The sequence below is a fragment of the Prionailurus viverrinus genome, chromosome C2 (assembly GCF_022837055.1).
Source record: "Prionailurus viverrinus isolate Anna chromosome C2, UM_Priviv_1.0, whole genome shotgun sequence".
Lineage (NCBI taxonomy): Eukaryota > Metazoa > Chordata > Mammalia > Carnivora > Felidae > Prionailurus > Prionailurus viverrinus.
In genome coordinates this window covers 104,386,405-104,399,042 of record NC_062569.1, presented here as the reverse complement: position 1 = coordinate 104,399,042, position 12,638 = coordinate 104,386,405, and the positions used below count along the sequence as shown (strand labels likewise).

Sequence of the window (12,638 nt, the reverse complement as noted above, 5' to 3'; positions counted from 1 at the left end):
GTTGGTGGGAATGTAAATTGGTGCAGCCATTGTGGAAAATAGTATGGAAGTTGCTAAAAAAATTGAAAATAGAAATATCCTACATTCCAAGAATTGCACTACTTGGTATTTACCCCAAAATACAAGAACACTAATTCAGAGGGATACATGCACCCCTATGTTTACTGCAGCATTATTTACAATAGCCAAACTATGGGAGCAGCTCAAGTGTCCTTTGATAGATGAATGGATAAAGAAAATGTGGTGTGTAAAGGAAAAGAAAGGGAGAGAGAAAAAAACAAGAAACAGACTCTTAACTATAGAGAACAGTGGTTGCCGGAGGGAGGTGGGTGGAGGGATGGAAATAGGGGATAGGGATTAAAGAGTATAATTATTATGATAAAAAATAAAAATGATAAAAATAAATCAAGTACAACATAAAAAAATCGTAACAGACAAATTACTAGTGAGGAGATAGGATTAGTAATCAAAAATCTCCCAACAAATAAAAGTCCAAGACCAGGTGGCTTCACTGGTAAATTCTATCAAATGTTTAATGAATAATTAATACCAATCCTTCCCAAATTCTTTTTAAAAAATTGAAGAAGAGGGAACACTTCCAAACTTCTTTTATGAGGCAAGCATTACCTTGATATCAAAACTGAGAGAGAGAGAGAGAGAGAGAGAAGGAAGAAAGGAAGCAAGCAAGCAAGGAAACTGAAAACCACAGGTCAATATCCCTGATGCACATAAACACAAAAATCTTCAACAAAATTAGCAAACTGAATTCAGCAATACATCAATAAATCCAATAATCAAATTGGATTTATTCCAAGGATGCAAGGATAGTTTGATACCTGCAAATCAATGTGATATACCGCATTAACAAAATGAAAGATAGAAATCATATGAACTTCTGAATACATGAAGAAAAATCATTTGACAAAACTCAACATCCATTCATGATAAAACCTCTCAATAATGTGAATATAGAGGGTTGTATCTCAACATAATAAAGACCATATATGAAAAACACACAGCTAACATCATACTCAATGGAGAAAAGTGGAGAGATTTTCCTCTGAGATTAGGAATGAAACAAAGATGCCTACTGTCACCACTTTTATTCAACATATTACTGGAAGTCCCAGCAGCACAATTAGGCAAGAAAAAGAAATAAAAGGCATCCAAATCAGAAAGGAAGTAAATGGTCTTGATTTGGAGATAATAGTATATGTAACAAAACAAAACAAAAAAACCCTAAAGACTCAATCAAAAACTGTTATAAATAATAAACTGATTCAGTAAAATTGCAGATATAAAAGCAACATACAAAAATCGGTTGTGTCTCTGTACACTAATAACAAACTATTCTAAAGAGAACTTGAGAAAACAATCCCATTTACAAATGCATCAAAAAGAATAAAATAGTAATAAATTTAACCAAAGAAGTGAAAGATCTGTGCTCTGAAAACTGTAAGACATTGATGGAATAAATTTTAGGAGACACAAATAAAATGGAAAGTTATTTTATGCTCAGGGGTTGGAAGAATTAATATTGTTAAAATATCCATATTACCCATAGCAATTTATAGATTCAGCACAGTCCTTATCATAATTTCAATTGTATTTTTCACAGAACAATTTGAAAATTTGTATGGAATCACAAAAGACCTCTAATAGCCAAAAGAATCTTGAGAAGGAAGAAGAACAGTCAAGTCATCATGCTTCCTGATTTCAAACTATAAAACTATAGTAATCAAAGTATTGACATAAAAACAGACACATAGGGGCGCCTGGGTGGCGCAGTCGGTTAAGCGTCCGACTTCAGCCAGGTCACGATCTCGCGGTCCGTGAGTTCGAGCCCCGCGTCGGGCTCTGGGTTGATGGCTCAGAGCCTGGAGCCTGTTTCCGATTCTGTGACTCCCTCTCTCTCTGCCCCTCCCCCGTTCATGCTCTGTCTCTCTCTGTCCCAAAAATGAATGAACGTTGAAAAAAAAAAAAAATTAAAAAAAAAAAAAAACAGACACATAGATCAATGAAACAAAATATAATGTGCAGAAATAAACTCATACATATATGGTCAATTAATTTATGACAAAGGAGCTAAGAATATACAAGGGTAGCCTCCTCAATAAATGGTGCTGGGAAAATTGGACACCCACATGCAAAAGAATGAAAGTAGACCACTTTCTTATACTACACACAAAATTAGCTCAAAATGGCTTAAAGCCTTAAATGTAAGATATGAAACCATGAAACCATAAAACTCCTAGAAGAAAACAGAGGGGTAAGCTCCTTGAAATTGGTCTTGGCCATGAAGTTTGGATTTGACATAAAAAAAACAATGGCAACAGATACAAAAATAAATAAGTGGGACTGCAGCAAACTAAAAAACCTCTATACAGCAAAGGGAACCTTCAAAAAAATGAAAAGGCAACCTATGGAATAGGAGGAAATATTTTTAAATCACATACCTGAGAAGGGATTAATATCTCAAATACATAAAGAACTCATACAACTGAATAACCAAACAGAACAGGAAACAAAAAATATGCTTTAAAAATGGGCAGAGGAACAGAAACATGCAAAGATGCTCAACATCATTAATTATCAGGGAAATGCAAATCAAAGCAACTATGGGATATCACTTCACACTGTCAGAATCACTATAATCAAAAACTCAAGAAACAAGGGTTGACAAAGATGTGGAGAAAAAGGAACCCTCGTGCACTGTTGGTGGGAATGCAAACTAGTACAGACACTGTGGAAAACAGTAGAGAGGTTCTTGAACAAATTAAAGAATAGAGGACTGAATCCAATAATGCCACTACTGGGTATTTATCCAAAGAATATGAAAACACTAATTTGCAAAGATAAATGCAGCTCTATGTTTATTGCAGCATTATTTTTAATAGAAAAAATATGGAAGCAATCCAAGTGTCCAAAGTGTGGATAAAGATGTATGTATACATGATAGAATATTCTCAGCCATAAAAAGAATGAAATCTCGCCATTTGCAACAACGTGGATGGATCTAAAGGGTATAATGCTAAGTGAAATAAGTCAGAGAGAGACAAATACCATATGATTTCATTCATATGTAGAATTTCAGAAACAGAACAAACAATAAAGAGACAAATAAAAAAACATACTCTTAACTATAGAGAACAAACTGGTAGTGACCAGATGGGAGATGGGTAGGGGGAATGGGTGAAGTAGGTGAAGGGGATTATTAAGAGTATGCTTATCTCAATGAGCAGTGAGTAATGTATAGAATTGCTGAATCACTATACTGCACACCTGAGACTAATATAACACTATACATGAATTACACTGGAATTTTATTTTTAATTTTTTTATATTTTATTTAAATCCAAGCTAGTTAACATATAGTGTAGTAATGGTTTCAGGAGTAGAATTTAGTGATTCATCACTTACATATAACAGTGCTCATCCCAACAAGTGCCCTCCTTAATGCCCATCATCCATTTAGTTCCCCGCCAGCATCCTCCAGCAACCCTCAGTTTGTTCTCTGTATTTAAGAGTCTCTTATGGTTTGTGTCCCTCTCAGTTTTTTAGCTTTTCTTTTCCTTCCCCTATGTTCATGTGTTTTGTTTCAAATGAACAGAGGATCTGAAGAGATCTTTTTTCCAAGAAGATATACAAATGGCCAATAGGTACATGGAAAGGTGCTCAACATCACTTACCATCAGGGAAATGCAAATCAAAATCATAATGATATATCAAAAAGACAAGAAATAACAAGTGTTGATGAGAATGTGGAGAAAAGGGAACCCTTGTGCACTACTGTTGGGGATACAAATTGGTGCAGCCATGGTGGAAAACAGTATGGAGCTTCCTCAAAAAATTGAAAACAGAACTACCATATGATTCAGTAATTCCACTTCTGGTTACTGATCTGAAGGAAACAAAATCACTATCTTGAAATACCCCATGTTCATGCCAGCATTATTTACAATGCCAAGACATGGAAATAACCCTAGTGTTCATCAACAAATGAATGACTAAAGAAAATGTGCTATATGTACAATGGAATATTATTATTCAGCCATAAAAAGGAGGTCCTGCCATTTGCAATCCTTAAGGGCATTATACTAGTGAAAGAAGTCAGAAAAAAAATAATGTATGATCTCACCCATATGTAAAATCTAAAAAACCAAACTCACATAAACAAAAAAAAAGAATTGGTGGTTGCCAAAGGCAAGGGTCTATGGGGGTGGAGAAAATGGGTCAAGGTGGTCAAGAAGTACAAGAAGTACATTCCAGTCCTCAGAATGCAATGTTGAACATGGTGACTGTAGTTAACAATATGATGCTGTATATTTGTAAGTTGGTAAGAGAGTAAGTCTTAAAGAGTTCTTAGCACAAGGAAAAAAATTGTAGTTATGTGTGGTGATGGATGTTAACCAAATTTGTGATAATCATTTCACAATGTAAACAAACATCAAATTATTACATTGTACACACAACACTAATGCAATGTGTCAAGTTTATCTCAATATAAGTAAATATATAAATACATAAGTAAATAAATAAAGCTTTAACCAAGCCATTTCTATGGCCTAGAATACTCCCCCACCCCACCTGAAAGTACAATCTGCCAGTAGATAATTACTTATTTTAAGCTTACTAAGGCAGGGACCAAGATATAAGAGAATGAGATAGGGCTACCTCTTCAATAAAATCTACTGTTTTCATCTGCCTGTCCCTTTCCCTCCCAGGTTTAAGAAATTTGAAGATTCATAGAATTATGCATGTGTAGAAGTTCTAAAACTAACAGAAGTTTAATTGCTTAAAACCAATTTACTGAGGCAAGTTAATTTTCTGTGTGGTAAAGGAAGCCACAAGGAAGAAAACTGAAGCCTGGAAGTGGTTGCTGATGTTAATGAGCTCCTCCCACTTGAGAAGGCAGAGCCTTTGTTAGGCTCAGGCTCACATCTCAGCCCTGAGGCATTACATCACTGTGGTAGCCATGGTTGCGAGTGGCTCAGATTTCCCTTCAAGAAAAGAACTTGCCATTCAGCAGTGAGGAGGGCACTTACCTGAAAACCTCCAACTGCTGTGCCTTCGGGATCTGCTGTAGCATTTACACTGAGATCACCGCTCCCCAGGCAGCCCCCGGTCAATAATGGCCCAGTGATTACCAGGGTCCAGCCATTTCTGCCCAACATGGGGCTCCTTTCCAGGCAACTTTTGTGCTGGAGACTGCTCAGAGACTTTTGTGCTGGAGATAGGCTGCAATGTGAAGCTCATATCCCATCCTCCTTCCTTCACCTTTTCCTTTCATGGATATCAGATTCACATCGTGGTCTAAAGGCTTTCTCTGCCCTGATCCTGCTTGCTCTCCCCTTTGTCTTTCCCAGGTGTTATGTCAGATAAATCTCTTATGCTTTTCAGACTCCATCCTGGCATCTGGTTCCTGGAGAAGCTACCCCAAACTACATTTTGTTTCCTTATCTCTAAAAATGAAGATACTATATCTGTAATTATATTTGTAAGGATTAAATAACATCTATACATAGATCCTTGAATATAGAAAGCAGTGGAAGATAAAATGGAGCAGGTGGATGGGAGGGGGCAGAAAGACTGTCTGTACCTGTTATAACGGTTGTCAGTCCCTAGTCCTACGTCCTGCTTTATAGCACATTATTCTAGGTCCTGGAGAGAGAAAATAGGATGAGTTTCCAAATGCTAGAGGGACATACAGGGGAAGATAAATGCTCAATGGGGACTGGCTATAGAACTATTGTGGCTGGGGTCACACTTGATTCCCTTTCCAATGTAGTAGGATCTTCCCAGAGGATGTTTCCTAGGAGATGAAAACCATATTTATGCCCCTTTCAAAATGACATTTTCAATTGGCACCAATGACGTACTATCACAAAACACCCTGCCTCATAGTCCTGGTGGTTATTTTGATGTTAAAGGAGAACAGATTGGATTGGGCCAGCATCTATCTTGAATATTTCAAAAACAGGTACTGATATCAAGAAATGTGGAGCGCTCTCTAATGTCTCTTTAAAGTCACAGGGCCTAGCTTCATATCTTGTGTTAAATAGGTGCTCAGTAGGTGTTATCTGATTTAACAGCAGAAAAGCATTGCATAATTGAACAGATATACTGTGAGCATTGTGCAGACGCCTGGAAGAAATTAAGAACTGTACTTCCATACTAGTACAAGGGGAAACAATAAGGCTAGCTCTATGAAGAAACAAAGATAAAACACAATAGAACAACAATACAGTCTTTGGGGCAATGAAAACCAAAAAAAGTATAGCCTTTGGTGTTTTGTTCTATAATGGACTTGTCTTCAGAGGGGGAAAAATGTCAGTATAATCCACAGGAAACTAAAAAGAAGAAAAACCCAGACATCATTAACAAGCAGCATGTGACTCCCTCAGCGTAGGTGGCTTCCTCACCCCCCTCAAAAGAAGGGTAGAATACCACACCTTTCATGCTCCCAAGGTGTTTACTTCCTTAGCCACACATCCCAGGGGCTCACTCCCGAATGGTATTGTTATAACTAGCATACTCTAAAGAAGTGTCAGACTAACTCTTAGAAAAGTCTCAGAAAAGAACCACTTCCTCAGTAAAGAAGTGCAAGGAGCTCATTTCATCTTAATTAGCCCAAGATGATGCTTCTGAAGTGCACCGCGTTCTTATCAACACTATCCTTCTCGCTGCAAGGAGGGAAGACATTGGCATCTCTAACAACAACTCAGCCTCAGGAACCAGAACCAGGACTGGCAGATCTTGCATTCGTACTGCCAACGTTGCTGTGAAAGCGGGTGCCCGGGAGGAATTTGCCTTTTCGCTGGCATAAGCTGTATGGTGCAGCAGGAGAGGGCCAGTGAGTGACCTCTGGCATCCGTGTTCAACAACTGGAACGTGGGCACCTAGTCTGTGCCAGGAAGATGCTGGGCCGCAGAACAGCGCACAGCACAGTGCCTCTGCACTCACGGATTCAACGGTCCCCTCCGTTTGAAGAAAAGGGAAGAAAGGTTAGAAAATGAAAATGAAGGTGAAGGATTGTATTGTTGCTTTAGAAATGCGTTAACTACTGGTAAGAAGTCTTTCCATCTCTTTTCACTTCTTTGCTTGAGACCAATGTTCGCTCACGGGAAAAGAATCTGCGAGCTCCACACGGCCGTATTTAGCAGCTACCACCTGGCACAGGCACCGAACAGAGTCCTCAGTGGCCTGGAGTGTCTGTGCCACCAGAAAATAGGAGTGAGCATGTCCCCTGCTTCGATGTAGCCAGTGTCCCGTGTAACACGCTGGCTGAGGAGCCACCCCGACTCTCTGTCAGCCACTTCATTTACACATTGTTCTCACTCAGCCTCTCACAGGAAGGCATCTTTCTGAGAGCACCCCAGACGTTATGTGTGAAAAAATAAGCACGGTATAAATAGCTTTTCCCTTCTAATTGCAACTTGCGCTCACATTTTGCTTCCTGAGAGCTCTGAAAAGGGACCGACCCAAAGCACTAAGAGCACAGGAGCCCTGGGCCTGTCAGTCCATGTCTACCACTGAATGTGAGCACAAAGGTGGGAGATAGAACAGCAGGAGACCTAGGAGGCCACCCCAGGCTTGAAAGGAGCTCACTGCTCCAGCACACAAACAGGCAGTGGTTTCCCGGAGTACCTGATAGGTCAGCTCTTTGAGGCAGCGCTCCAGCCTGCGGGCTCCCCTCTGGGCCTCCGCGCTGCGACGGATTTCGTCCTCCAGTTCACCTTCCAGTTGTCTCACCTGCAACAAAACCCTGACCTCAGATCGCAGGCTGGCAGCCAGCAAGACGGGATGCCAGCGAATTTGCCAACTGGCGCGATCATTTGAAACAGAGCAAAGTCATCAAGGGGGGGGGGGCGCTCTCTTTCTGGCAGTGGTTAAACAGGGTAGCCTCTCGGGGAACACTGCCTCGCCAAAAGTGAGTTGGTGGGATTATGTGAGTTTATAAAAGGACCGTTTAAACCCTCATCCATGCAGAAGTGGTAAATTTCCTGTGAGATTACAAAATTGCACACACCCCTGTGTATGATCATAGGTAAGTATATAGAGAATAAGCTATACGGGGCACACTTTAGGGATTAGGACAATGTACTACCTGATCTTAAGTTTCTTCCTCCATGTTCAGCCCTGACTCCCTGAAATCTGACCTTGAGTCTATGTGGCAGATATGTCCCACCCTGCCCGACAGCCCTGTTTTGTGGGAGGGCAGTAGTACGGATGCACAATCTGCCTGTAGCCTCACAGAGTCATACAGGCAAAGTTAGCATAACGTTCATTCGACAAACATTTTATGCCAACCACACACCGGACCCCAAGGCTAGGGAGACAGCAGTGAAAAGAACAAACAAAAATTTCTCCCGTGTGTAAGCATATGTTTTAACGAGCGGAAACACACAAAGTAAGATAGAGAATATGTTTGATGGTGAGATGTGATTTGGAGAAATAAAACAATTAGCAATAATCATGCCTTGGATAAACCTCATTGGTGACAATACTGCCATTGTGCAGAGCTGGAGAAATAAAGCAGAAAGGGGGTAGAGAGTTGATGGAGGAAGGGTGTCAGCTGTTCCTTCTCTTCTTTTAGATGTCCATGGCTCTGTGGCTGCCTTTTTAAAATATATTTTTTTAATGTTTTTTAAGTTATTTTTTGAAGGAGAGAGAGATAGAGCATGAGCAGGGGAGGGGCGGGGGGCGGGGTGGTGGGACACAGAATCTGAGCAAGCTCCAGGTTCTGAGCTGTCAGCACAGAGCCCAATGCAGGGCTCAAACTCACAAACGGTGAGATCATGACCTGAGCTGAAGTCGGAGGCTTAACCTACTGAGCCACCAGGAGCCCCCGTCTTCTTCTTGACACAGATGCCACCTTCTCAATGTGGCCTTTTTGACTACTCTTTTAAAATAGCAAAGTCCAATGACCCAGGGCATGAATGTGCTTGGAATGTCTGACCGCATCTCTTACTCCCCCCCTCCCCTCCCCACTCCAGACACACTGCCCTTGTTTTTCCTCAGAGAGGGCAAGTCAGCAGGTGTGCAAGTTCCTTGTGGACAAAGCCCGTTAAAAAATCTTCTAAACCCCTATTGTCTAGGAACTTAATACATAGTTCTATCAGTTGGGACACAAGACTATGAGTCGACACTTTAAGGTTTTCTCATGTGTTCATGTATGTGTTTAAGTCGATTAAAAAACCTCAGGGAAAATCGCTTTAATATATCAAATCCTAGACATCATATAATTTCACCAGTAAATATTCCATTATGTAATCCTAACAGATTAGTATTATGATTATGGTTTTAAGAAAATTAATCATAATTCCTTAGTATCAGCTGATATTTGGAAGCTTATTGCTACTGAGTTAGCATGGGTTCTAGGCTTTATGGTGGACAAACAGCAATTGGAAGCAAAATTAAAATCTTAAATTCAAATTGGAAACACCATTATCATTCATCTATATTTTTTTAAATTAGGGGAAAAAGACATATTCTAAGTTCTTTAATTTTATGCCTACATGTTTTTTTTTCTCCTACTAAAAATCTTGGTTCTTATACAATCAAGATTAAATAATTATTGGTTAAAGAATTATATTAACCTTACTGATAGTGTTAATGATAAGATACTATTATTTGAGGGGTGCCTGGGTGGCTCAGTGGGTCAGCATCCCGCTATGGCTCAGGTCATGATCTCATTGTGTTCAAGCCCCACATTGGGCTTTGTGCTGACAGTGTGGAGCCTGCTTTGGATTCTCTGTCTCCCTCTCTTTCTGCTCCTCCCTCTTTCCCAAAAATAAATAAACATTAAAAACATTTTGTTAAAGATATAGTTATTTGGAACTACAAGTGCAGTTTGCTTTTTTTTTTCTTTTGTCCTTAGATATATTCCATGAGGGATGTACAAAGCACTATGTTTAAAAGTCACTAGGAATAATTCTTCTGTGTATGTTTCATGCCCCTCAACTTGATATACAGTTAGCTTCAGTTGTTTCCATTTGTCTTAACATTTTCCAGATCGATTTGTTTTATTCTGCTCTTTGATTTAAACGTGTTTTCTTTTAAGTTATGAAGCATGTAAATGTTTTATATGATTTTGCAATCAAAACAACTAAACAAGGTTCATTCGGAAGGTCTAAGTTTCATCTCTGTGTTCTCCTCCTATGGCAGCTATTTTTATTAGTTTTTGTTTTATTCTGTCACCACTTCTTTTTGAAAATGCAAGCGAATGTGTATGTGCCCCTGTCTTCTATATTAACCCCCTCTTGCACAAAAGGGTGTAGACTCTACCTTTTCTCTGTGCCTTTTATCATCATCATACTGCTAGATGAGATCTCCAGAACATATTACAGAGCGCTCCCTCATTCCTTTTTAATCAGCATGATTATAAGGAGGCACCATAGATGTGCATTAGAATTCTATTGTATGGATATACCATAAATGTACAAAAGCAATTTTAAGAGGCCCTTCTGAACCATCAAGTCCCAGTCAAATATTCTTCCTATCCTTCTAGCATTTGTCATCCAACCTGTACATAGTCATTGAAATTGATCCAATAATTTAAAAAATCCTATTTTCAAGATAGATCTTCCTATTTATTGTCAAGCTCCCTGAAGGCAGGTGCTACATCATTTCTGTCAGCCCCTCCTATATCTTCAGTAAGCATTTCTTGATCCGTGATTTAGTTGTCCCCCTTCCCCCTTTCTCTGGATGTTAAAAAATGGGCATTCTCTGCAGAGGAAATAACAGGAACAGAGGCACAGAAGCAAGACTGCGGGGGTGTATCTGGAAATAGCAGGTAACCCTGGCTGTGGGGAGCCTAGAGTTGGTGTGGCTGAATGGGAAGAGATGCATTCTCACTTAACAGGAAGAGGGAGGCAGAGTTTATCCAGCAGAAGGAAAATCTTAGTTGATGGCCCAAGGTCAAGCGAGAATGAATGAATATATTGAGATCTGACACTATCAGTGATCTAGAAGTACTAACAAGAGAAGTGACGAGAGAGCTACAAAACATTTGGAATGATATCCCAGGACTATAAGGCCTTGAATCAGAAGTTGTCATGACCCCATGATTATCCAGACAAATGCCTACCCTAGATTCTAGCTTCTGGATTTGCTTTCTACTCCCCATCAGGGCAGTCTGGTCAGCTTCATTCAGTCTTTTTTGTAAGTCTTTAATTGTCTGCTCCATATTCTTTCTCATCTTCTGCAAGTGGGCATTGGTGTCTTGCTCTTTCTTCAGTTCTTCTGTTACGTTTGCTGCCTAAAACAGAAAGGGACTGTGATAAGCTGGCAGCCAGTTGACCTTCACATTTCTGCCCACAATCTTCGGGTCCTTATCTGACTAGTTATCATGCCTTCCTCTGTGTCTCAATCTCCTCCCACTGCTCTGTCCCTAACCTGGGCCACCTTCAAGTTTGTTAATGATATGGCAATCCAGATGACATCAGCTTCCAGGGAGACTGGGGCGAGGGGTAACAGAAACAGACCAGAGATGAACGCTGCACAACAACTGTATTGAAAGAAAGGTGACCAACTAAAGCAACAGCTTTGAACTGAATAAAGCCCAGGACACATCCGATAACATCACACACCAGGAAAAGTATGGAAGGAGGCCCATGAAGATCTTTCACATCTCTCTTTTATAATTCTGTGATTCACAACAGCAAACAAGTTTAGGCTCCAGGAATTTGGCAGCTACAGATGCTCTCGGTGCCAATAATCTGGCACAAGGAAGGTTAATTCTTGTTTGTGAAGGCTGCTCTTGGCTTTGGCTATGTGTACAAGGGCTTGATGTCTCGATGAAATTATTAAGAACCGGTTCATGAATCTCTCAGCGCATTTAATGTAGGAACACTGTCCTCCCAGCCAAAGATTCTCTGTCTATCAGGTTACCAACCATCTGTATAATTTAAGTGTGAGACGTCTGTGCAGATGGTGAGGGCAAAGAATGAATTATGGAGGCAACTCTGGGTTCTGCTATGTGGGGCTGGGACTCAGAGATGAACTATGTGAGAATTAGAAGGTGGGGGAAGAAGTAGTGAGTTCATTTTTCAACGTTGTCAAAAATCTTATAAAGGCACAGTAAAGCAGATAGTCTCCATAATGTGTGACTGCATACATTTCCCAAGCTGGAGTAGACACTCTTTTTATTCCTTTTTCTCTATGTGGATTTTCATAAATGTGAAACATTATTTTTCTCTTGGCCATCAAACATGTTCAAGCTTTCACACACCTCTTTTCCATCAGAGAGCAGAAGTGTCTGCCTCGATACGAAACAGCTGAGTGACAGGCATGCTTCTCTATTCTTAGAGAGGGCTGGATTCTACAGTGACCTGGTACCCAGGACTTAGTGCAAAGGTTTTGTTTCGTTCCTCAACTGCCAAATAACTCAGGCAAATAGAGACACAAGCTCTTCCCCTCCTCTGAATTTTAAAATGACTAATATAAAATCTAATCGAGTATCTTGTCGTCCCAGTTCTGATATCCCCTTCATCATGAGGATCAGCTTCCATTCACATAGCAAAGGCAGGCTGCTGCACACAGTTGGGCATTTGCTGGACCACACGCACAGAGTCACAAGACGGGGATGGGGTGAGTGGAGGCTGCAATTAAGTCCCTGCTCTGCTCAGCAAGACTGG

The 12,638-nt window shown here is 40.2% G+C and overlaps 1 protein-coding gene across 1 annotated transcript in view; it reads right to left on the bottom strand.

Moving 5' to 3' along the window:
* Positions 1-12,638, bottom strand: part of MYH15 (myosin heavy chain 15) — a 146,365-nt gene that overhangs the window by 11,672 nt on the left and 122,055 nt on the right. Inside the window, exons 38-39 of the mRNA XM_047875153.1 lie at positions 11,090-11,260; positions 7,648-7,752 (exon numbers count right to left, since the gene is read on the bottom strand). Coding sequence (XP_047731109.1) covers positions 7,648-7,752; positions 11,090-11,260 — 276 coding nt within the window. The remainder of the gene's footprint in view (positions 1-7,647; positions 7,753-11,089; positions 11,261-12,638) is intronic.